This window comes from Melanostigma gelatinosum (assembly GCF_949748355.1).
Source record: "Melanostigma gelatinosum genome assembly, chromosome: 16".
In the NCBI taxonomy this organism is placed as follows: domain Eukaryota; kingdom Metazoa; phylum Chordata; class Actinopteri; order Perciformes; family Zoarcidae; genus Melanostigma; species Melanostigma gelatinosum.
In genome coordinates, this window is record NC_136649.1 from 24,802,950 (window position 1) to 24,829,776 (window position 26,827).

The 26,827-nt window shown below is 42.1% G+C and overlaps 2 protein-coding genes across 2 annotated transcripts in view; both read left to right on the forward strand.

Moving 5' to 3' along the window:
- Window positions 1-1,526: 1,526 nt before the first annotated feature.
- The window catches only part of tyro3 (TYRO3 protein tyrosine kinase), a 39,429-nt gene continuing 14,128 nt past the window's right edge, over window positions 1,527-26,827 (forward strand). Inside the window, exons 1-11 of the mRNA XM_079286279.1 lie at window positions 1,527-1,714; window positions 1,974-2,157; window positions 14,354-14,454; window positions 14,611-14,781; window positions 23,126-23,212; window positions 23,495-23,607; window positions 23,682-23,862; window positions 25,850-25,992; window positions 26,073-26,211; window positions 26,294-26,417; window positions 26,712-26,806. Of these exons, the coding sequence (XP_079142405.1) occupies window positions 1,651-1,714; window positions 1,974-2,157; window positions 14,354-14,454; window positions 14,611-14,781; window positions 23,126-23,212; window positions 23,495-23,607; window positions 23,682-23,862; window positions 25,850-25,992; window positions 26,073-26,211; window positions 26,294-26,417; window positions 26,712-26,806 (1,402 nt within the window). The 5' untranslated portion in view covers window positions 1,527-1,650. The remainder of the gene's footprint in view (window positions 1,715-1,973; window positions 2,158-14,353; window positions 14,455-14,610; window positions 14,782-23,125; window positions 23,213-23,494; window positions 23,608-23,681; window positions 23,863-25,849; window positions 25,993-26,072; window positions 26,212-26,293; window positions 26,418-26,711; window positions 26,807-26,827) is intronic.
- Window positions 16,863-18,359, forward strand: LOC306789972 (uncharacterized protein; the record flags this gene model as incomplete). The annotated part of the gene is made up of 3 exons (XM_079286079.1): window positions 16,863-17,293; window positions 17,609-17,681; window positions 18,039-18,359. The coding sequence occupies 3 exons, from the start codon at window positions 16,863-16,865 to the stop codon at window positions 18,357-18,359; spliced, it is 825 nt and encodes a 274-aa protein (XP_079142205.1).

Below are 26,827 nucleotides of genomic sequence, written 5' to 3' on the forward strand. Positions count from 1 at the left end.
CGGGTCCCTCCAAACGTTTTCAAGAGCACCGTAGCTTGTACGTGTCCCGCCGTACTTTGGTGTCGTGTAGCGGCTTTGCTCAGGCAGCTCAGGTTACGAAATCCACCAAGACGTTCAGTCGCAAATAACAGGCATTCCCAGCAATTGCAGCTCTTCTCCGACCCTGTCAGCCGGGAATACCGTTCATAGTTTGCGGACTGAAAGTGGCGCATAAATCCTTTTCCTGGCTAGGTCTGGGCTGCTAGCTGTGGGGTTGGCCGGCCATTTCTTACTATGTCCAGTTTGTCTGGAAATATCCTTCTTGAGAAACTCCGCCACTAAATCAGTTTCTCCTCCTTCCGCCAACTTTCACCAACGTTTTTAACATCCTCCTGATGTTAAAAAATCAAAGCTTGGTTAAAAATGCCATAATGTCTTCCATATCTTTCCACTTGAACTCTGACTGCTAACAACCTCAGTTCTGCTAGCAAGCACAAGTGTCACTTTGGTCACGTGCTCACCCACTGACCAATCACAGCACACTCTGCACCTCACTGCAGAGCTGCACCTGAACACTGAGCTGCACTAATGCTGACGTACTTGTAGGCCAGCTAGCAGCTCTGACACGTCAAAGAATACGCCCAACATGTCAAACTAAAGATCTGATTGGTTGAACACTATGACAATCAACAATATCGTCCCCATTCAATTAAAGTGCACATGGATTCACTTGTGAGTCTGCAGGCCTCTGCCTCTGTTCTACCTAGAGACACAGAGGTGAGATCTGATTGGATAAAAGCTCTACTGGAAGCAGAGCAGCTGAGGAAGACAGGAGCTGTGCAATGAGAACATAAGATAATGGAGAAATATTTTTATAAATTATAATACATGTAGTGTATTTAAGAAAAAATATAAAATTATAAAATAGATATAACTTTGTGATTCTGTTTAGGCCAGCAGAGAAGGCTTGCAGGCCCTGACGGCTCACCACTGACACACACACACGCACATTCCTGAGTGAGACCAACAACAAGTGTCAAACTAGACAGAATGTAAAACACACTTCCTTCCGGTGACGTCATCACTGTTTACCTCAAAGTTTATTAGAACTTAACTTTTAAAATAGTCTGTTGTCTTCAGTGACAGTTTTCGCCGGTTATGTGAAATATTATAAAATTCTGCTTTACAAATTTAAACATGTAAACGTGTAAAAGAAAAAGAATCAATAACAAATGAAATATGGACCGATAATCATCTTTAAGATACTTAAGTTATTTTTACATTTGTTGTATATCCCAATCCATAACCTGTATTATAAATACAATATAATAATTGTGCGTAAAAGATCAAAAGTCTGTTATAAAACGAGCTTTTATTTTATTTTGAAGGCATCTTTTCCGGTGCCTTCCTTAACACGTGTAGCTTGACATCACGTTCTCTCAGTGTTTGCTTCTGAAACATCAACGTTCTCCGGAAACTAAAAGTTCACTTTGTATCACTTCTTAAACACTTTGTTCTGCGGTCGCTCCCCTGAACGAGTCCTCCTCCATGAACTCAGCGCTTTAAACACTTTTCTCCTGTTCGTCCAGTGAGGCTCCAGTGACGGAGACCCGAGCCGAGCCGAGCCGAGCCGAGCGAACCGGTCTAAAAACATCCAGAAGTAATGAGAACATGAAGCGGTTTGTGTGGATTCTACTGTTTTTACTGCGCAGCCATGAAGGGATCTGTGGGAACGGTAAGTGTTCATTATGATATAATAAATAACAGCCATGATAATATACATATGGAGCCACGACTCAGCGATAAATCAGTGTTGTTCTGTCCGGAGTCTTACATTTATGAGGATAAACTGGTTCAATGTGGTGACGTTTACAAGCTCAAACCACATTTCAATATTAGTTTAAAGTTGTAACCTTTCTGTTAAGTAAAAAGTGTAAATATAATTTAAACGTGGATAAAAGTGAACAAAGGGGAGCTTCTCGTCTCTCCTGCAGGCGTGTCGTTCACGAAGCATCCGACCAATCAGACGCTGTCTCAGGGGAACGCAGCGAGGCTCGGTTGTGCTGTTCAGGGTCTGACTGAGCCGGATATCTTCTGGATGAAAGACGGAGAGAAACTCTACAGCACCGACCAGATGTTCATCACACTGGGAGAGCAGCACTGGGAGACCTTCCACAGGTAGATATCAATACGTCAATGTATCAATATATCAGTGTATTGATGTATCAATATATCAATAGATCAGCATATCAATATATACAGTAAAAGTCCTCTAACTCCTTCACAATAAAAGTCCTAACTCCTTCACAGTAAAAGTCCTAACTCCTTCACAGTAAAAGTCCTCTAACTCCTTCACAGTAAAAGTCCTCTAACTCCTTCACAGTAAAAGTCCTCTAACTCCTTCACAATAAAAGTCCTCTAACTCCTTCACAATAAAAGTCCTCTAGCTGATTCACAATAACAGTCCTCTAGCTGCTTCACAATTAAAGTCCTCAAACTCCTTAACAGTAAAAGTCCTCTAACCCCTTCACAATAACAGTCCTCTAACTCCTTCACAATAAAAGTCCTCTAGCTGCTTCACAATAACAGTCCTCGAACTCCTTCACAATAAAAGTCCTCTGGCTGCTTCACAATAACAGTCCTCTAGCTGCTTCACAATTAAAGTCCTCTAGCTGCTTCACAATTAAAGTCCTCTAACTCCTTCACAATAAAGGTCCTCTGGCTGCTTCACAATAAAAGTCCTCTGGCTGCTTCACAATAACAGTCCTCGAACTCCTTCACAATAACAGTCCTCGAACTCCTTCACAATAAAAGTCCTCTAGTTGCTTCACAATTAAAGTCCTCAAACTCCTTCACAGTAAAAGTCCTCTAACTCCTTCACAATAACAGTCCTCTAACTCCTTCACAATAAAAGTCCTAACTCCTTCACAGTAAAAGTCCTAACTCCTTCACAGTAAAAGTCCTCTAACTCCTTCACAGTAAAAGTCCTCTAACTCCTTCACAGTAAAAGTCCTCTAACTCCTTCACAGTAAAAGTCCTCTAACTCCTTCACAATTAAAGTCCTCTAACTCCTTCACAATAACAGTCCTCGAACTCCTTCACAATAAAAGTCCTCTGGCTGCTTCACAATAAAAGTCCTCTAGCTGCTTCACAATTAAAGTCCTCTAACTCCTTCACAATAAAAGTCCGCTGGCTGCTTCACAATAAAAGTCCTCTGGCTGCTTCACAATAACAGTCCTCTGGCTGCTTCACAATAACAGTCCTCTAGCTGCTTCACAATTAAAGTCCTCTGGCTGCTTCACAATAACAGTCCTCAAACTCCTTCACAATAAAAGTCCTCTGGCTGCTTCACAATTAAAGTCCTCTAGCTGCTTCACAATAAAAGTCCTCTAACTCCTTCACAATAACAGTCCTCTAGCTGCATCACAATTAAAGTCCTCTAACTCCTTCACAATAAAAGTCCTCTAGCTGCTTCACAATAAAAGTCCTCTAACTCCTTCACAATAAAAGTCCTCTAGCTGCTTCACAATAAAAGTCCTCTAACTCCTTCACAATAAAAGTCCTCTAGCTGCTTCACAATAAAAGTCCTCTAGCTCCTTCACAATAAAAGTCCTCTAGCTGCTTCACAATAAGTCCTCTAACTCCTTCACAATAACAGTCCTCTAGCTGCTTCACAATAACAGTCCTCTAGCTGCTTCACAATAAAAGTCCTCTAACTCCTTCACAATAAAAGTCCTCTAGCTGCTTCACAATAAAAGTCCTCTAACTCCTTCACAATAAAAGTCCTCTAGCTGCTTCACAATAAAAGTCCTCTAACTCCTTCACAATAAAAGTCCTCTAGCTGCTTCACAATAAAAGTCCTCTAACTCCTTCACAATAACAGTCCTCTAGCTGCTTCACAATAACAGTCCTCTAGCTGCTTCACAATAAAAGTCCTCTAACTCCTTCACAATAACAGTCCTCTAGCTGCTTCACAATAACAGTCCTCTAGCTGCTTCACAATAAAAGTCCTCTAACTCCTTCACAATAAAAGTCCTCTAGCTGCCTCACAATAAAAGTCCTCTAGCTGCTTCACAATAACAGTCCTCTAACTCCTTCACAATAAAAGTCCTCTAGCTGCCTCACAATAAAAGTCCTCGAGCTGCTTCACAATAACAGTCCTCTAGCTGCCTCACAATAAAAGTCCTCTAGAGCAGTGATTCTTAACCATAGGGCCGCGGCCCATGATAGGGCCGCGGCCCATGATAGGGCCGCGGCCCATGATAGGGCCGCGGCCCATGATAGGGCCGCGGCCCATGATAGGGCCGCGGCCCATGATTGGGCCGCGGCCCATGATTGGGCCGCGGCCCATGATTGGGCCGTGAGCGCCACCTAGAGGGCCGCGAAAAACGTTCAGTTTTGCACCTGTGGGCCGCGAGGGCCGCGGGACCGCATAGGTTATCAATTGAAGACACCAGAGATATCACTGTTATCCATGAGACGCTCAGTTACAATATAGCTTCCCACCACCTGGTGGCGGTAATGCGTCAGTCAGTTGTTTAACAAGCTGCAATAAGCAGAAGAAGACACTCAGCCAGCCGCTAGCCTGTAGCGAAAGTTATGGATAAGTTATTAAAAAGAAAAAATGAAGACGACAGTGGTGCCATACCCCCCGCAAAAGTCTAAATGTGTGCGCAAGTACAACCCTGACTTTCTTAAGTACGGCTTTGTGAACGGAGGCAACGAGGCAGAGCCGAGGGCTCAGTGTGTGGAATGTGAGCTAATGCTATCAAACGAAGCACTGAAGCCTTCAAAAATAAAGCAACACGTAGCGACGAAACATCCAACGCTCGTGGGAAAGTCTGTTGGGCTTCTTGTTGTGTATGCAGGTTTACATACACATGATAATAAATGTCTTTGTGATCATCACATTCTATCATCTCATTTATTTAACAAGGGTTTTGCCTGTTCAACACCGGCATCCTCGATCCCCTTCCGTTCCTACGGCTTGTTTGCGCAAATACGTCACAAAACATGTCCGTGTTTGGTATCCCAGCATGCCCAAAATCCTCATCTTTGCAAAGAAATCATCGATTTTCTTTCATTTCTTATGGTTTCTCCACAAAAGGAGCCCACACACACACTGTCCAAAGTCGCCATAACCGCTGCAAGTCGTATCTTGCAGCATTTCGACGGAAAAAGACACATTACAGACCCGACAACGTGCTAGCGGATGTTACCATGGAGCTACTGGCTTCATAAAACGCTAGTACTTATCGTACAAACCGTATCTTCCTCTTCGATAAGCCGTCAACCAACGTTTGCGTAATTGAGCTATTCTCATTCTCGTTCGTGCGCTCGGTCGCAGCCATTACGCACAGCAAGTCCGCTACTCACACACCATGTCTTCGACCATATATACATCGTTTTTGCAATTTGCAAAGGCTAAAAATAAAAGGAAAATAATATAATATCAAAATATAAAGGGAGAAACACCTTTAGTGTGTCAGAATATCATGTGGTTACCATGTGTCCATTTGGGTCTCCAAATATCCTTTTAGAGCTCCGCCTGGATCTCTTCATGGAAGAAACTCTGTAGAATGGTCATACTTTGTCCAATTATTCAAATTTGAGGCAGTTGTTCACTGATAGTGTAGTTACAGCCCTATACTGTCCTTTACCTGTACAGATACAGCCACCGGCAGTTATTTATACTGAAATATACTTTTTTATTTTATGTGGACAAAAATCTTCAATTTTTACTGACTCCAAAGGCCCACTGCTCTGTTTCTGTATGACCTACAGGTTGTCTGACACTTTTGATGCATATAGTCAGAATGGGCCCCGGGACACTGTGTACTTGAAAAGTTGGGCCCCGAGGTCAAAAAGGTTAAGAACCGCTGCTCTAGCTGCTTCACAATAAAAGTCCTCTGGCTGCTTCACAATAACAGTCCTCTAGCTGCTTCACAATAAAAGTCCTCTAGCTGCTTCACAATAACAGTCCTCTAGCTGTTTTAAGTTAGTCAGAAATGTAACGTTGGTTTAAATATTTCGTGATATTTCTGACACTTTGCAGGTAACACATGATTATCAAATGAAGCTAAAGTCCTCTAGTTGTGTCACAATAAAAGTCCTCCAGCTGAGGTAAAAGTTTTAAAATAAGTGTGACGTCATTTTGATTGTTGCAGTTTAAACTATTTTCAGCATCTAAACTTGAAGTTGTGTGACACGTTGAAGTGACTTACTTGTTTCATAACCTCTGACATCAAAACATATCACTTCTAAGGATCTTAAAATGGTAAAAACATGAAGTCTGGTGGCAGGGGAGGGGAGGGGGGCGTCTGTAGGTCTGTGATGGTTGTTTGATGGTTCAACAGATCAACAGTAAATACAGGCAGAGCTGCTGTTTGGTTTGAAGACGAGCTCCTCCTCTTTCTAGAGGACATTTAAACATAACACTGTCTTTTAATTTATCAAAATTAATTAAACTACTTATCAGTGTTATTTCAGTGAGGGTCAGAGGTCAGAAGGTGTCAGATTGTGACTTATGATATAAATAAATAATAAATATTCATAATGATATCTGGTTATATAAATATCATTAAAATGACTTGAATTAGCCAAACAAGAACCTTCTCTCATTTAAATGATCAAAACTTAAGAGGGATCCTAAAGTTTTGGCTTTGAAAGTTGAAGAAGTTTAACAGGATTTGAAGATTTTCTCCATAGATACCATTCAAAAAAAATTGCAGAAAGCTTAATAATTCAAAAAGTTTAAAGATTAGAAATATGAAGTCATATCACCCCTCTCCTGAAAGAGCTGAACATTTTGATATTTGAACAGTTTCTGTGGCTTAAAAAAATTCATCAGTGGTGATATTTGTAGTAGTATAAGTTGTAGTAGAAGTATTATTAGTAGAAGTATTAGTAGCATTAGAATAACTACTAGTAGTAGTAGTGATATTTGTAGTAGAAGTATTAGTAATTAGAAGAAGTAGTAGAAGACGTAGTATCAGTAGTCATAGTAATAGCTGTAGTATTAGTCGTAGTATTTAATATCACAGTAGTAGTAGTAGTAGTAATAGTAATAGTAATGGCAGTAGAAGATGTAGCAGTAGTACTAGTAGCAGTCGTACTAATAGCTGTAGTAGCATTACTTCTTTTAGTAGCATGAATAGCAGTAGCAGTAGCAGTTGTCGTATAAGTTAGAGTAGTAGTGGTAGTAATAGCAGTAGTGGTAGTAATAATATTGATGGTAGCAGTAATAGCAGTAGTAGTAATAGTAGCAACAGCAAAAGTTATAGTAGCAGTAGTAGTAATACTATATTAAAAGCAGCAGCAGTAGTCAGAGCATTAATTTTTTTAACAAAAAAGCCAAATTTTGAGCTTGTTTAAATACAGTTAATCCATGGGGCTTTTATTTTGAAAGGGTGGGGCTGGGTGGGGGAGGGAGGGGGAGAGGAGACATAATCATAATGTTTGACACACATAAACAGAAGTTATTAAATGACAGGCTTCATCACAAGCAGTTCAGTTAGAATTCACTCTCTGGGGCTTTTATTTTGAAATGGGGTGTGGGGGAGAAGGGGAGAGGAGACAGAATCATAATGTTAGATAAACACAAACCAGTTATTAAATGACAGGCTCATCACAAGCATTTCAGTTAGGATTCATTCTGTGGGGCTTTTATTTTAAAATGGCGTGTGTGTGGGGGGGGGGGGGGGTGCTTAACAGCTTAACAGCATTCCAACTATTGTACATATTGGGCACCGAGTTTAAACTTTAACCGGCGTCTTATTCAGCCGTTACGGCACTTGTTTGGCGGTGCAGGAAACACACCGACCAATGCGGTGCAAATCACATCATGTGATGCAGCTCAGCCAATCAAACGTGAGTATTCTGACAAGTTTCCTGATTCGAGCGAGGTTTACACACACTGACACACGGGGCTGAGACGAGGAAATAGAAAGAGCAGGAGAATTGCGCTGATCGAAGAAGATATCTCACATGATGTTCTCCAAAAAGAGAAACGTGTTCAGAGAGAATATAATTTATAAGCAAGAATGAACAGAATCTTATGTTAATTGTTCCCACAGGCAGTTAAATCCTCTACCCCTGTCAAGCGCTTTTCCCTGCAGGTGGCTGATCATGATTTTCAGACCCCCGCCCTCTGTAAACTATCAACAGATAAATCCAAATAAAGAAAAGTCACGGAGGAAAATAGAGAGTTTAACTCTGCGTGGGCGTCTTCATTTGCTTTCACTGCCAACGATGCTGGCTTACTGTATGCTTCCAGAACAAACACACAGCATGTGCTGAAAAGTGTCACGCTGGAGATGAGCGACAAAGAGCGATTTCTCAGCTGCTGCAGCAAACTCTTCTCTTCATAAGAGTTTGATATTGTTATATCAGGTAAAATTGCAAAAAAAGGTCAAGAATTGTCTTTATTCTTGTTCTGTATTTTCACAAATACAACAAACTATAGTTTTTGTACATATAATGTAATACATACAACTTTATAAGCTGTGATATCAAATATCCAGACTAATTTTATTTGGTGGAAAATAGAGCAAAATGGCTCTTTGGATAGAAAAGGTTGCCGACCCCTGATCTAAGAGCATAAACCAGAGCAACAGTACAGAAACAAACTAGTCTGAATACAATAAGTGCAACAAACTAGTCTGAATACAATAAGTGCAACAAACTAGTCTGAATACAATAAGTGCAACAAACTAGTATGAATACAATAAGTGCAACAAACTAGTATGAATACAGTAAGTGGTGAGTGGAGGCTCAGGGTAGTACTTCTTGAAGAGGTGAGTCTTCAGCCTGATGAAAGATGGGCAGCGACTCTGCTGTCCTGAGGTCAGTGGGGAGTTCATTCCACCACTGAGGGGTCAGGACAGGAAACAGCCGCGACCGGGTCGATCGGCCGCAGGGACCTCTGAGCGACGGGGCGACCGATCGCCCCGAGGCAGCAGAGCGAAGAGGTCGGGGGGGGGTGTAGGGCTTTACCGTGGCCTGGAGATAGGAAGGAGCTGTTCCTTTCACTGCCCTGTAGACTAGCATCAGAGTCTCACACTGGATGCTCTTACAGGGAGCCAGTGTAGAGAACAGAGAAGGGAAGTTGTGGGAGAACTTGGGGCGATTGAACACCAGGCGAGCTGCAGCTTTCTGGACAAGCTCCAGAGGTCTGATGGCCGGGGCTCCGGCAAGTAGTGAGTTGCAGTAGTCCAGGCGGGAGATGACAAGAGCCTGGATGATCACCTGCACCGTCTCATCAGTGAGGAAGTGAATCCTCCTGATGTTGTAGAGCAGGAATCTGCAGGAGCGTGTAACCGATGCAATGTTTCCTGGGAACGACAGTTGGTCGTCCAGGGTCACACCCAGGTTCCTCACAGTCCGAGTTGGCGTCACCACGATATCGTCATGGTGATGGACAGGTCTCTGTGCGGGCAACCCTTCCCCGGGAGGAACAGTAGCTCGGTTTTGTCCAGGTTGAGCTTGAGGTGGTGAGTCGTCATCCACTTCAAGATGTCAGCCAAGCACGCAGCGATTCCTCCACTCGAGTGTCCCCGTAGGAAATGACAAGACCAGCTGGGTGTCATCGGCATAACAATGGTACGAGAAGTCATGCGAGCGAATAACAGAACCCAGAGATGTTGTGTAGAGCGAGAAGAGAAGGGAGCCCAGGAGTGAAACTTGTGGAACCCCCGTAGTCAGCATGCGTGGTTCCGACACGGCCCCCCTCCATGTCACCTGGTAGGATCGACCTGTCAGGTAGGATGCAAACAGGGAGAGTGCAGAGCCTGAGACGCCATCCCCACGAGGGTGGAGAGGAGGATCTGGTGGTTCACAGTGTCAAACGCTGCAGACAGGTCCAGGAGAATCAGGACAGAGCAAAGAGAGTTCGCTCTCGCGGCGTGAAGCGACTCTGTCAACGCAAGGAGGGCTGTCTCTGTCGAGTGACCCACTTTGAACCCGGACTGGTGGGGGTCCAAGATGCTGTTCTGGCGGAGATAGGAAGACAGTTGGTTAAAGATTATTATGAGTTATGACCAGTAGTGTATAGTAACGAAGTAGAAATACTTCGTTACTGTACTTAAGGAGTTTTTTTGGGTATCTGTACTTTATTTTACTACTTATATTTCTGTTGACTTTTACTTCACTACATTTTGCAAAGAAAACTGATACTTTTACTCCGATACATTTCCCCTGAAACCTTCGTTACTCGCTTCAAAATCAAATCTATCTTCAGAAACAAAATTAATCATGAGACCAGCGTCGGGGACTGTGGTGGAACACAGACTGCAAGCAAGCAGGTTTGGTGAATCAGTGGTCCTAGCAGCAAGTTAAATCATTGGTTAATCACGTTAATGCACAATTGCAAACAAGTGCTCTCAAAGCCGCGGCGTTTTGATTGCCAGTGATGCCCAGGATGCTACATGCTATAAGCTAGCGGGCGACTACCTGAGTATAATTCCACTCGACGATGACTGATTTCATGATGGAAGCAGAAATGGAAGCACCTGCTACTCCCGAAACAAATGACGGTGGTGACGAAGACCAACACCAGTTGTGCAGCACTAGTTGGCTAACGTTAGCTAACTTAACGTTAGCTAGCCACCACACCAGAGGATTGACGGGAGCCGAGAGAGCGCAGGGTTAGCATTAGTGTTAGCATTAGCGTTAGCATTAGTGAAATCCTTTGCAGCTGTGCGCAAGCTGTCTGTGACGCTGAACACACCTCTACCTGCCTCAGCGGCCTGTGAAAGGCTATTTAGCGTCGCAGGACTAGTCTTCAGCTCAAGAAGAGCATGATTGAATTCTCGCAATTTTGAAAACCAACTTCTTTTGAAGATGAACAGGACATGTTTCAGTTTCAAGTAATGACTGGGTTGTTACTTTCGGTGCTGCTTTAGTATTGATCATGTTTTGATATTTGAGTCATGTTGTGGATGATCAGATGGAGTTATGATGGTAGCAGTCGCCCAATTGCAGATTCAGCTTGAGCAAAACCTTTGTCGATTGTGTTCAAATCAGGCCCATAGGAGTTTACAAGGCAGGCGTCCTTTCTCTAAACACTGACCTGATGCATCAAGTGGATATGTTTTGCTGAACACAATGTTATGCATTTGCCCTCTTCATCCTCTAGTTGGAATGAGCATACTTATAAACGCAACTCCTTCATAGTGTCATATTGCTTTTTGGAGAATTATGATGATAAGTTCATAGTAGATGCAAAAGTATACTTATGTACAATATGTTATGTTGAACATTGTTGCTCCTGGATGGATCACAGCCAACCCAATTATGTTCAACACAGCTCCATGTCCTTGGTCATGGTGCCACAGCACTTAAAAGAATAAACTTCATCATTCTCAAAATTCTGACCCTTTGCTTTTTTATTAAAAGCATTTACTTGTACTTTTACTTTCAATGAACAGGTTATGATGTTCATTTAATGTTCAGGTTATGATGTACATTTAATATCAGAAAATTACTTTTGATACTTACTAAGTACAATAAATATCAGATACTTTAAGACTTTTACTCAAGTAGTATTCTAATAGGTGACTTTTTACTAGTAGTTTTCCAGTAAGGTATCTTTACTTTTACTCAAGTATGGCTTTTGAGTACTTTATACACCACTGGTTATGACACAAACACCACTTTATTATTACGAGTTATGACACAAACACTAGTTTATTATTATCAGTTATAACAAACACCACTTTATTATTATGAGTTATGACACAACACTAGTTTATTATTATGAGTTATGACACAAACACCACTTTATTATTGAGTTATGACACAAACATCACTTTATTATTCTGAGTTATGACACAAACATCACTTTATTATTATGAGTTATGACACAAACACCAGTTTATTATTATAAGTTGACACAAACACCACTTTATTATGAGTTATGACACAAACACCACTTTATTATTGTGAGTTATGACACAAACACCACTTTATTATTATGAGTTATGACACAAACATCACTTTATTATTATGAGTTATGACACAAACACCACTTTATTATGAGTTATGACAAACACCAGTTAATTATTATTATGAGTTATGACACAAACATCACTTTATTATTATGAGTTATGACACAACCAGTTAATTATTATTATGAGTTATGACACAAACATCACTTTATTATTATGAGTTATGACAAACACCCGTTAATTGTTATTATGAGTTATGACACAAACACCAGTTAATTATTATTATGAGTTATGACAAACACCAGTTAATTATTATTATGAGTTATGACATAAACACCACTTTATTATTATGAGTTATGACATAAACACCACTTTATTATTATGAGTTATGACACAAACACCAGTTAATTATTATTATGAGTTATGACAAAAACACCACTTTATGATTGAGTTATGACACAAACACCAGTTAATTATTATTATGAGTTATGACACGAACACCACTTTATTATTATGAGTTATGACACAAACACCAGTTAATTATTATGAGTTATGACACAAACACCAGTTAATTATTATTATGAGTTATGACAAACACCAGTTAATTATTATTATGAGTTATGACACAAACACCAGTTAATTATTATTATGAGTTATGACAAACACCAGTTAATTATTATTATGAGTTATGACTTAAACACCACTTTATTATTATGAGTTATGACACAAACACCAGTTAATTATTATTATGACTGATGACACAAACACCACTTTATGATTGAGTTATGACACAAACACCAGTTAATTATTATTATGAGTTATGACACAAACACCACTTTAATATTATGAGTTATGACACAAACACCAGTTAATTATTATTATGAGTTATGACAAACACCAGTTAATTATTATTATGAGTTATGACACAAACACCAGTTAATTATTATTATGAGTTATGACAAACACCAGTTAATTATTATTATGAGTTATCACACAAACACCACTTTATGATTGAGTTATGACACAAACACCAGTTAATTATTATTATGAGTTATGACACAAACACCACTTTAATATTATGAGTTATGACACAAACACCAGTTAATTATTATTATGAGTTATGACACAAACACCAGTTAATTATTATTATGAGTTATGACACAAACACCACTTTATTATTATGAGTTATGACACAAACACCACGAGGAATCCAGCAGCTCTCAGGGGCCTCTGGGGGGAAAGAATCCAGCTTTAATGGCTGATTTTGGATCACGAGTCTTTGTTTGAACGGATGAATGTTGCCTGAGAGACTGACCTCAGATCTGTGAGCAGCGGCTTTAATCGGCTTTAAACTCAGATTCCTGGACAGAAAGAAAAATGAAAAACAGTGAAGCTTAGAAATGTGACAACCGCCACCTCCTGGTTTCCTTACTGAACTTTAGAGACCTTTAGAGACAAGGAGGACCATGATACAGGTGTATGCAGGTGTTATAGCAACAACAGGAAGCTACGGTACTTATTCAAGCATCGTTTACCATCATGATGCAACAAGGATCCTCAACAAAAGTAGTTATAGACAAAACGAAAACAGGAGTGCGTCTTTTGAATTTGTATCATAAGGACCATGGTGGACAATGGTGGGCCATGGTGGACCATTGTGGGTCATGGAGGACATTGGTGGACTATGGTGGACCTTGTGGAGCCATGGTACACCATGGTGTACCATTGTGGACATTGGTGGACCATGGTGGACCTTGTCGGGTCATGGTGGACCACGGTGGACCATTGTGGGTCATGGAGGACATTGGTGGACTATGGTGGACCTTGTGGAGCCATGGTACACCATGGTGTACCATTGTGGGCATTGGTGGACTATGGTGGACCTTGTGGAGCCATGGTACACCATGGTGGACCATTGTGGACATTGGTGGACCATGGTGGACCTTGTCGGGTCATGGTGGACCACGGTGGACCATTGTGGGTCATGGAGGACATTGGTGGACTATGGTGGACCTTGTGGAGCCATGGTACACCATGGTGTACCATTGTGGACATTGGTGGACTATGGTGGACCTTGTGGAGCCATGGTACACCATGGTGTACCATTGTGGACATTGGTGGAACATGGTGGACCTTGTCCGGTCATGGTGGACCATTGTGGGTCATGGAGGACATTGGTGGACCTTGTGGAGCCATGGTACACCATGGTGGACCATGATGGACCTTGTCGGGTCATGGTGGACCATTGTGGGTCATGGTTGACATTGTTGGACCATGGTGGACCATGATGGGCCATGGTGGGCCACTGAGACAGGATCTGATCACAGATCAGTGGGACTCTGCTGATGGAGACTATTTGACTTCATGTGTCACTAGTTCCATGGTTCTGGTCCGGTTGAGGTTCTGACGTTCTGTGTTCTCGTTCCCAGTGTGAAGTCGGTCCAGCAGCAGGATGCGGGTCAGTACTGGTGTGAGGTGGAGTTCCACGACCTGACGGTCTCCTCTGAACGAGCCTGGATCACAGTAGAAGGTGAGGACCCTGAAGGCAGCACCTGTGTTCACAGCTGAACGCACCTGATCTACTTCCTGTCTCCGACAGTTGTCCCTTACCTGGTCCATGGACCAGCATGGACCAGTATTAGTATTCACAGTTGAACGCACCTGATTTACTTCCTGTCTCCTACAGGTGTCCCTCACCTGGTCCAGGAGCCTCAGGACGTGTCCACCTTCCCCAACGTGCCCTTCAACCTCACCTGTGCTGCTGTCGGACCCCCCGAGCCCGTGGAGGTGCTGTGGTGGTTGGGGGGGGTCCAGGAGGGGGAGCCCAGACCATCCCCCTCTGTCCTCCACGTCCACGGTCAGAAAGCTTTCATGAAACACTCCACCCAGGTGCATTATGGGAAATGTAGGAACCAGTGTTTCTCCACCTGGTTCTGCTTTTATGCGTCTCTGCAACTCCAACTAATTCAGTGAAGTACGGTTTTAAAAACTCTTCACTTTATTACAATAACTTAATAATAATTATATTATATTATATTATATATATATAGTTATATAATGTTAACAATTATATTCATGATGAAACAGAAGTCAATTCACTTCCTTCATATGAATAATCACCTGATCATTATTATTATCATTTCATTATTGTTATTATATGTTATTAATATTATTACGACACTGAATGTAATGTGCTGGAGGCCACGCCCACTGTTGTCATATGACCACCCCCCCACCCCCCCTATCATCACTTATCTATCGTCACGTGATCAATATTTCAGTCAGTTTTCACTTTGACAAACAGAGGTCGCATGTTCATCTCTCTTCTTCATCGTGTGTGAGTCTTAAATAAGTCTGGTTATGTACACACACACACCAACACACACACACATATACTCACACACTAACACACACACACACACACTTAACTTACTCACACACATACTCACACACACACACACTTAACTTACTCACGCACATACACCAACACACACACATACACACACGCTCACACACACACACACTAACACACACACACACACACACTTTTACACACACCACATACACTCACTCACACACATACACTAACACACACACTGTTGAGTCAGACGCATATGAGCGCTGGATTTAATCCAGAGGTCACTCCTGACGGGTGGAGCTGAGTCTCAGTGAGGTGAACTGAAAACACAATCGGAAAAGCACGGTGTTGTTATTGTGAGAGAGAAGAAAGAGACACGTACCTGTCTACCTATAGTCCAGGTGTCTCACTGTGTCTCACTGGAGACTGCTTCACCATCTTCATCATCATCTTCACCATCATCATGTGTTCAGATCCATCTGGTCCACTCACGTTAACGATGTTTCAGGAACACCTCGAGGAACTTTCTTCAAATTTCGCTCAAACGTCCACGTGGACTCAAAGATTAAACATATTGATTGTTTATAACTTCCAGATTAACTGCAGATTGGAGGATCCTGTTCCACCTCTGACACACACACGCACACACAGATATGTATCTTGAGGTTTCTTCTCTCTAATGGATTTCTTTCTATAAATGGATCCACTTTAGCTGATAAATGGAAAACACACACACACAGACACACTGCGTTTCCTGTCAGTGAGCGTGTTGTTTACCAGGAAGTTGTATTTTAAAGGAACATTCACTAAATCAGAGATAAACTCACTTATTGATCACCATTGAGCATTATGTTTGCCTCCAAATGTAGCTCAGAGTTTAAACTGAATCTGATGAAGCAACTCAGAGATCCAGAAGATTCATTTATCTGGAAACAAGAGGATAAACTCAAAGTCCCTGTGATATGCACCTGTTGGGTTGCTTCCTTTGGTTTCCCCATGAGGTAACTGTAGCCTTCGGCCAGGTACAGATGTACAGGTGGTAGCCAACCTCATTGGCAGCCGGCCAATAGAGGGCCACGGGGCCTGGCCCCACCCACCTTAAGCCACAAAAACAAACAAACAAAAAACAATTATAATATTATACTTTTTTTTTTTATAATATTAATAAATTATACAAATTGTCAATATTTGTGTTTTTGAGCTTTGTAATATACCCAGTAATATTTGTAAAATAGGATATCTGCGCAAAATAAATGCTTTCCCTGCTTGTCCTCTCCGCTGGTGCACCGCTCAGCTGTCCCCGTGCACGTCTCTACTGCGCGTGCACGTGCTGGGGCCAGATCGATTTGGCCCAAGGAAGACGGGTCTAATAAGCAGCTTAGCCAATCACTGATTAAAGAAATAAATGAGTGACTTACAATTTAGCCAATCAGCGCCCTAAAAAAGACTTCCAGGAGGGCCATTCTCATCTGGCCCACGGCTGCGAGTGCTCGTGTCTCGTTCTCATCTCGCGTGTTCTCGTGTGCTCGTCTGCTCGTCCCTCGCACGTCCACTGCTACGTGCACCAGCTGAACCTCATCATGCAGCAGGCCACAGCACGCATCTCCAGGATCCACACTTTCTTTTCGGACCTTGGTGGATTCTCTGCCTTCTTCTCCAGGTCACCCAAGCGAACCACCGTGCTGGACCAGATGGTTGCGCATAGACTTCCTCGAGCCTCCACAACACGGTGGAACTTCCAGAGTCGCGCTGTAAACACTGTGTACGAGCACCAGGATGACCTCCTGATGAACATCAGAGACTCTGGGAACTTTGGTCCCACAACTGTCAGAGAGGCCGGGGGCTTTGTGAGGATGCTTGAAGACGAGACTTTCTGTTTTTTCCTGGCATTGTTCCACAAGATCATGCCAAATGTGGACATGCTATTGAGCCAGCTGCAGAAGAGGAACATCGACCCTGTCTTCATTGAAGGACTTGTCCAGAGGTTCACAGACAGCATTCAAAAAATCAGGTAAATAAGTATTTTCACTACGAGCTGATAAAGCTTTTGTTGTTAGAAAGATGAGTTGCTCACGGCCAACAGTCTGTAAAAGCCTAAATGGGCCTAGACATCAAAGTAAATGATTATAATAGAAAACATCACAATGATATTTGTTTAAATATTTTAAAAGGAAAAAGATCAGATTTCTATAAAAATGCAGGTAGTTATTAAACACAATTTGTAATAACAGGCTTATTCAGGTGTCCACCAAGTCTGTTTCTAGAAGAGGCCGAGTTGTTTTTGAAGATGTCAAGTTAGAAACTTAAACTTTATTTTTTGGAACAGGGCGTCCATGTCCTCTCTGTGTGGGGACAGTGGATCTGACCAGCAGGATGCTGGGACATGGGGAACAACAGAGGTAAGTTGTGATGTAGTTGTCAATATAAATACTTGTCAATATAAATACTTTATACACTCGCACACATACATGTACTATGTGGGTGTGTATGCACAGCACATGCTAATTACAGGAAGTAGTCAAATATTCAATAACATAGTCAACCGTCTCCTGAAAAGGGAGGACAAGCTGGTAACTGACCGTCTGATACATTTTGATGATGTAGATATAATTTCCCATCATCTAAAGTTATTTGTAAGATTTTACATACATTGTTTTTTTTAAATACTTGACTTTATCACATAAGCATGTGTTCAATCAGAATCACTTTCATCAAAATAGCTTCATTGCAAATTTAAGTTGATTTATCTTTTGCAGGTATGTGATACCATCCTGATGCAAGCCAAGGAGCGGTTCTCCTTCACCCAGCACCTCGTCAGCACAACACTGCTGCATGGAGCGTTGTTCCCACAACACAGTGTGAGGTTCCCTGAGTCGGTGCTTGAAACCACAGTGGAGGCTTACCCCATGTTGGACCAGGCCAAGCTCAAAACAGAACTGTCCCATATCTATGAGAACAGTGAGTTCAAGGCTTGCAGTGGTGCAGTGCCTGTGTACCAGTTTTTCATGGAGAACAACCTTCAGAGCACCTTCACAGAGACTGTCACTCTCCTCAGGATCCTCATCACCACACCATGACCACAGCTGAACCCGAGAGGTGTTTCTCTACTTTGAAGAGGATCAAGACCTTCCTGAGGAACACCATGACACAGGATGGCCTTAATGCTCTGGCTATGCTCTCCATGGAGAAGAAACTTGTCAGGGACATGCCTGACTTCAATAAGAAGGTCATTGAGAGGTTTGCCACTCAGAAGGACAGAAGAGCAAAGTTCCTTTACAAATAACTGTCATAAAAACATGCAGGTTTCCTCACCACACTCATTGGGTGTTTCTCCAACAAACAAGGTTCATAGGGGCATCTTAAAATATACTTGTTCTATTAGACTATATATGATATTTATATTTTATTATAATATATTCATGATATTTATATTGTATATTTATGATTATATGGTATTTATATATCATATTATACTGAATATTATTATTATATGATATATATATATATTAATATACTGAATTGTATGAATAAGATGTCCTTATTATGTCAGTGTTGGAATAAATGATAACAATGTAACTGCAAAGTACAAATGCGTTTTTGATACTTTTTTTTTGTTGCATTGAATTATACTATTTGCTGAAATTGATTGGATGGCCCTACCCAATCCACCAGCCGCCACTGGCTTCACTGAGTGTTTCAACCCTTAACCACAACCATTTGCCCATCTGCAAGCTTCTCGTCCTTGCACTTCCTTTACTAAGGGCTGGCACTTCCTTCACTAAGGGCTGGTACTTCCTTCACTAAGGGCTGGTATGTACTTTACTAAGGGCTGGTACTTCCTTCACTAAGGGCTGGTACGTACTTTACTAAGGGCTGGTACTTCCTTCACTAAGGGCTGGTACGTACTTTACTAAGGGCTGGTACTTCCTTCACTAAGGGCTGGTACGTACTTTACTAAGGGCTGGTACTTCCTTCACTAAGGGCTAGTACTTCCTTCACTAAGGGCTGGTACTTCCTTCACTAAGGGCTGGTACTTCCTTCACTAAGGGCTGGTACGTACTTTACTAAGGGCTGGTACTTCCCTCCCCAGCACCTACTTCCACCCCCCAAATTCCATCCAGGTCCCTTTCCTCTCTCACACTCTCCCCATCCTCCCCCCACCTGGAGTTCACTGACCACATGAAAGAGCTGGTCATTGCTGGGACCAAACACACTCCTCGCCACACTCCTCGACGGTTCCACAACCATCCTCTGTCTCCCCTACATGATAACGGAAATAATTGATATCTTCTGGGTCCAGGCTACAGGGCTAATGATACCAATGACTCTCCAGGAAAAGTCGGGGCCCTGTATGCAGCTAGCCGCTTCAATTCCTGTCTTGCAAGTTTATAGAAAAAGAAAGGTGAGGCTGCGAAGAAACAATAGTAAACATGCAAACTTATCAAACTTAGCATACATTCCTCGTCAGCCTGACCAAATAAATTGGGCAAAGAAAGCTTTAACCACATTAAACTTAGCTTTATTAAATGTCAGGTCTCTGTCAGGAAAAACATTTTGAATCAATGATTTTATTGTTGGGCACAAACTGGACATTTTGTTTTTAACTGAAACTTGGTTAAATCAAGATAACAGTGCAGCTGTTCTTATTGAATCAACACCTCACAACTTCAGTTTCATGAGCGAAACAAGAGCGCATAAGAAAGGAGGTGGAGTTGCTGTTTTATTTAATGATTCTCTTCAATGCAAGCAGATGTCCTTTGGTCATTTTAGTTATTTTGAATATGTGGCTCTGAATTCCTCTCAAGCTTTATTCCTAAACATTTACAGACCGCCTAAATACTGTGCAACCTTCTTTGATGAGTTTACTGAACTGCTGTCTGTAATCTGTATTGATTTTGACTGTGTTGTTATTGTTGGTGATTTTAATATCCATGTTGAGAATCCCCAGGACAGAGAGTCTATAGAACTATGTGGTGTCCTTGATAACTATGATCTGACTTAGCATGTGACAGGACCCACCCACAACAGGGGGTACACTCTGGACCTAATCATCACCAAAGGTGTAAACATTTCCAAGGTTGCTGTGACTGATGTTGCACTCTCTGATCATTTCTGTGTTTTCTTTGAGAGTGCAATCTCCTTGCACACAAATGTCCAAACCAAGGTTGTGACAAAGCGTTACATCTCTGAAAACACCAGTGAACTATTTATTCAGAAGTTCTCCTCCACACCAGCCCTCTCTTGCCTCTCAGTCAATGAGCTTGTAGATGGCTTCAATTTTAAAGTTAAAAATATTATTGATGCCATTGCACCCACTAAAGTGAAGGTTGTCTCGGGGAAGCAAAGATCTCCTTGGAGAAATGCTACGCTGGTCAGAATAGAGAAACGAGAGTGTCGGAAAGCTGAGCGCAGGTGGCGAAAAACTAATCTCCAGGTTCACTGTGACATCTATAAAGAGAGACTTCGCAATTATAATTTGGAACTTAGAAATGCAAGGCAGTCATTCTTCTCTGACATCATAACCAAAAACAAGAACAATACACGCGCCTTATTTGCTACCGTCGACAGGCTAACAAACCCTCCAGTGTCGGTAGCTGCTGAGCGCCAATCCACCTGGGCATGTAATCAATTTGCCTCCTTTTTTACTGACAAAATTCAGAAAATTAGACAAGCAGTCAGTGCCTCCACACCAACCACAGGATATGTGTTGTACCGATCTCTGAATAACATCCATTCAAATATCATGACACAATTTCATTCAATCGACCGTAGAAGCCTAGAAGACATTATACAACATCTGAAGTCATCCTCCTGCTGCTTGGATATTCTACCAACACACTTTTTCAAAAATATTTCAAACTGCATGACCACTGATCTCTTACAAATTGTAAACACATCCCTTCTCTCAGGTGTCTTCCCACAAGCCCTAAAAACTGCAGTTATTAAACCGCTCCTAAAGAAGGCTAGTTTAGACTCCGCAACGATGAAAAATTATAGGCCAATATCAAACCTCCCATTTTTAAGTAAAATAATTGAAAAAGCGGTTTTCCAACAGCTGACCAACTTCTTGGCCGTAAATAACTGCTTTGATGTTTTCCAGTCAGGCTTTCGACAGCACCACAGCACTGAAACTGCTCTTGTTAAGGTCTTCAACGACATCCACTTAAACATAGACAATGGCAGAAGTTCAGTCTTAGTGTTACTGGATCTCAGTGCTGCATTCGACACGGTCGACCATGCCATACTCCTAGAAAGACTAAACATCTGGGTGGGACTCTCTGGCACAGCACTTAACTGGTTTGAATCCTACTTGAAGGGCCGAGAATACTTTGTGTCTGTGGCTGATTACACATCAGAGCTGACTAAAATGACATGTGGTGTTCCCCAAGGTTCAACACTGGGGCCTCTTCTGTTCAACATCTACATGCTTCCACTAGCTCAGATTATGGAAAGCAACAAAGTGTGTTATCATAATTATGCAGACGACACACAAATCGACATAACTATGTCACCAGGGGACTATAATCCCATACAAGGGCTGGGTAACTGCATTGAACAAACCAACAACTGGATGTGCCAGAATTTTCTTCAATTAAACAAAGATAAAACAGAAGTAATTGTTTTTGGTACCAAGGATGAACAATTGAAAATCACCGCTCAGCTTCAGTCACTGATGTTAAAACCCACAAACCAAGCCAGAAATCTAGGTGTAGTTATGGATTCAGACCTCAACCTGAACAGCCATATCAAGACAATTACAAAATCCGCCTATTATCACCTGAAGAATATATCAAGGATTAGAGGACTTATGTCTCAACAGGATTTGGAAAAACCTGTCCACGCATTTATCTTCAGCAGACTGGACTACTGTAACGGTGTGTTTACAGGTCTCTGTAAAAAGTCCGTCAGAAAGCTGCAGCTGATTCAGAACGCTGCAGCTCGAGTCCTCACTAAGACCAGGAGGGTGGATCACATCACTCCAGTTCTGAGGTCTTTGCACTGGCTTCCTGTCCAACAAAGAATTGACTTTAAAATCCTGCTGTTGGATTACAAAGCACTGAATGGTTTAGGGCCAAAATACATCGCTGATCTGCTGCTACCTTATGAACCATCCCGACCCCTCAGGTCGTCTGGGACCGGTCTACTTTCTGTTCCCAGAGTCAGAACTAAACATGGAGAAGCAGCGTTCAGTTTTTCTGCTCCACATATCTGTAACAAAGTCCCAGAAAGCTGCAGGTCTGCTGAGACCCTCAGCTCATTTAAATCAAGATTGAAGACTTTTCTGTTTGCTGCTGCCTTTAATTGAACCACATTCAATTAATATATTAATTCATTTCCTGCATTTCTGCATTTTACTACTGTATTTTATTTCTTACACTGTTCTTAATTGCTGTTAAATCTCCTTTTCTTTTGCCTTATGTTTTGATGCTTTTAATGGTTTTAAAAGGACTGCACAATATATCGCCATTTCCTCCGGGACCGAGTTCGTGCAAGGCGTACACTATAAAATGCAGATCGGCAGAGATCTTTTCCAGACGTGGTTTGTGTGCGAGTAATTGCAGAATTGCGGCAGTGTATGGTTGATTGCGTGCAGCGTAATGTCTCAGGGAGACATCAATTATTGTTTCAATGTATGTTTTAAATCTCCTTTACATTTTACGACTGCATTTTATTTCTTACACTGTTTCTTTAATTGTTTTTAAATCTCCTTTTCTTTTGCCTTATGTTTTGATGCTTTTAATGGTTTTATGTGAAGCACTTTGAATTACCTTGTTGTTGAAATGTGCTATACAAATAAACTTGCCTTGCCTTACACCAAGGGCTGGTACTTCCATCTCTGCAGGAGTGAACAGCAGTGTGAAGTTTTACTGTGAAGCAAAGAACACCAGAGGAATCTCCGTCTCTAGAACAGGAACTGTTCACATTAAAGGTGAGTTCACCTGCTGCATCTTCGCTTCGGATTATGTTACTCATACAGGTGTGTTCTGTACCTGTAGTATTTTGTATTTAAGCTAGTACATTAAAACTGTGTACATGTATATTCATGTCTGAATATTTAAAGTTTCTCCCTGCAGACTGTTTTGCATGTTTTCTGATATAAATATATATTTTTAGCAGTAGAACCAAACACTGACACACCTGTTGTGACTAGTCACTGTGGTGCAGCTGTGATTGGACGATGACTCTTTCGGGGGCGGGGTCTCTGTCTCAGTGTTGCCGGTGGTGCCGGTCAAGCTGCAGGTGAGGATGGTGGACAACAACATCACATTGTCATGGAAACCAGGATTCTCAGGATACTCTGAGCTGTCCACCTGCATTGTCCAGGTGACACACACACACACACACAAAAATATATTATAGTAAAAAAACTATCAATTACAAATCAATTGAAATCTCAGCTGTCGAGGCGTTCGGTCCGGAGGTGGGACCCCCCTCAGCAGGAGGTCCAGGTTCCTCCTCACCTTCAGGTCCTGTCTGGACTGAGGAGTCACTCAAACTACAGCGCCAGAGTCTCTTGTGTGAACGAGGTGGGGGCGTCGCCCTTCTGCCCCTGGCTGCACTTCCAGACACCTGAGTCAGGTAAACAAAACAATGATCATAAGACACATCATGAAACAAAACGATGATCATAAAAGACGTCATGAAGCAAAACGATGATCATAAAAGACGTCATGAAACAAAACGATGATCATAAAAGACGTTATGGAACAAAACACGTCCAGTAAAGAATGTTGTGCGTCTCCTTGTAGTCGTTTTGCGTCTCTTTGTAGTCATTGTGCGTCTCTTTTTAGTCGCTTTGCGTCTCTTTGTTGTCGTTGTGCGTCTCTTTTTAGTCGCTTTGCGTCTCTTTGTTGTCATTGTGCGTCTCTTTTTAGTCGCTTTGCGTCTCTTTGTAGTCATTGTGCGTCTCTTTGTAGTCGTGTGTCTCTTTGTAGTTGCTTTGCGTCTCTTTGTAGTCATTGTGCATCTTTGTGTCGTCGTTGTGCGTCTCTTTGTAGTCATTGTGTCTCTTTGTAGTCGTGCGTCTCTTTGTAGTCGTTGTGCGTCTCTTTGTAGTCGTTTTGCATCTCTTTGTAGTCATTGTGCATCTTTGTGTCGTCGTTGTGCGTCTCTTTGTAGTCATTGTGTCTCTTTGTAGTCGTGTGTCTCTTTTTAGTCGTTGTGCATCTCTTTGTAGTCGCTGTGCGTCTCTTTGTAGTCGCTTTGCGTCTTTGTAGTCATTGTGTGTCTCTTTGTAGTCTCTTTGTAGTCGTTGTGCATCTCTTTGTAGTTGGTGTGCGTCTCTTTGTAGTCGTGTGTCTCTTTTTAGTTGTGCGTCTCTTTGTAGTCGTGCGTCTGTTTGTAGTCGTTTTGCGTCTGTTTGTAGTTGTGCGTCTCTTTGTAGTCGTGAGTCTCTTTGTAGTCGCTTTGCGTCTCTTTGTAGGCGTGCGTCTCTTTGTAGTCGTGTTTGCATCTCTTTGTAGTCGTGCGTCTCTTTGTAGTCGTGCGTGTCCTTGTAGTCGTGCGTCTCTTTTTAGTCGTTTTGCGTCTCTTTGTAGTCGTGAGTCTCTTTGTAGTCGTTTTGCGTCTCTTTGTAGTCGTGCGTCTCTTTGTAGTCGTTTAGCATCTTTGTAGTCATGCGTCTCTTTGTAGTCGTTGTGCGTCTCTTTGTAGTTGCTTTGCGATTCTGTCTCTTTTTGGACGTTTTGTTGTTTTGTCTTTAAATAATATTAGTAGAAAACGCACACTTTGGATCAGAGATGCTGCAGTCTGCTGTTTTTTCTGAGCTTCAACAGTAGCTGAGAGCTGGTTTGTTTTGTGTGTGTGTGTGTGTGTGTGTGTGTGTGTGTGGTCCAGCTGGATGGTGTCCAGTAGATTCCAGTCCTCTCAGTAAAATCAGCTTTTGTCTGTGGCCTCAATCCATTTAAAAGGACTCTGCAGAGTGCAGCCTCTGCAGCGCCACATGCAGCCTTACCTCAGACCAGCTATTCAGACGACATTATTATATTATAAGATAAGATAAGAGATAAGATAATCCTTTATTAGTCCCTCAGTGGGGAAATTACAGGATTACAGCAGCGTTGCTCACAAGAAAATAAAATAAAAGATAAAAATGAAGTAATATCAAGTAATATAATAAACGAAAACAGTAGACAGTAAAACAGTAATAAAATAAGACAGTAAGAATAATATTAAATAAATATAAATATCCAGCATATACAGAATATACAAACTGATCAGATAAATACTTAAACGTATTGGATATTGCACGGATTAGCTATTGCACCAGGTGAATGAATTAAAGTTAAAGTGTTCAGAGTGTTCAGAGTGTTCGTGTTCAAAAGTGTTCAAGTGTTAGTGGTCTACCGAGAGCAGTTTGTTGTGCATATATATATTATTATAATAAATATTATAATAAAATAAATTATATTATATTAATAAATGTAAAATCTATATCGAGTGAGTTCAGTTTTGCTCAAATGTCTGAGGACTTATTGTGAACTCAGACTGAGCAGACGGGCGTCTCTACAGAGCTACGTGATAATAACTGTAATTTAATGGATCACGTGTGTCATCCCGTCCTCAGTGCCCTCGGCAGCCCCCAAGAACCTCACCTTTGATCTGTCGGAGCAGCAACTGGCTCTGAACTGGGCCGGACTACAGGAGGAGGAGCTGCAGGGAAGACTGTTGGCCTACAAGGTGCAGTGGACTCTGGGAGGAGAACCACAGGTGAAGGGTCCTCTTTGGTCTGATGTGGGTCGGGAAGCTGAACTAACTCGTCACACTTAACGTGTCCTCTGTTTTTTCAGGAGCCACTTCTGTTTAAGGAGAACTCGGCTCAGCTGTCAGGAGGAGGACGTTTCTTCAACGCCTCCTTCCAGGTGTCGGCCTGCACCTCAGTGGGTTGTGGACCCTGGAGCCCCCCGGTACTGGTGCTTCCGGCCTCAGGTACACGACACACCTCAGTGATGGTTTCGTGCTGCTACAGTTTGCGTGAAGACTGACTCTGTGATGTGGTTTCCTCCCTCAGTCCAGGTCCCGGTCCAGCGGAGCCACATGTGGGTCGGTGTGCTGCTGGGTCTGCTGGTCGCCACCATGGTCGGACTGCTGCTCACCGCCGTCAATCACCGCCGCGAGAAAGAGACGCAGTTTGGGTACAAAAACCACGATAAAACTCATGTTTAGACTCAAACCAGCAGAGAATGTGAGACTCACCACAGCAACAAATGAGGATTCATCTGCTGCTGAAAATAGTCCCATACTAAAGACTCCTGTTTGTTTGATTTAAAACTGCAGAGAATGAGTGATGAAAGTATATACAACAGTGTTTTTAAAGATTGAGATCTTTAGTGGAAACCAACGAGTCACACAGTTGGTTTGAGTCTAAACACGTAGAACCTGAACCTTAAATGTTTGACGACGCTGAAACTCTTTCTGTCCGTCTGTAGTTCGGTCTTCAAGCCTCCAGGTCCTGAGAGCTTGGTGTCCTTCACAGCGGCTCGATCCTTCAACAGAAACTGTGCTGAACTGCAGGAGTCCACATGTGAGTCTGTTTGATCCTCAA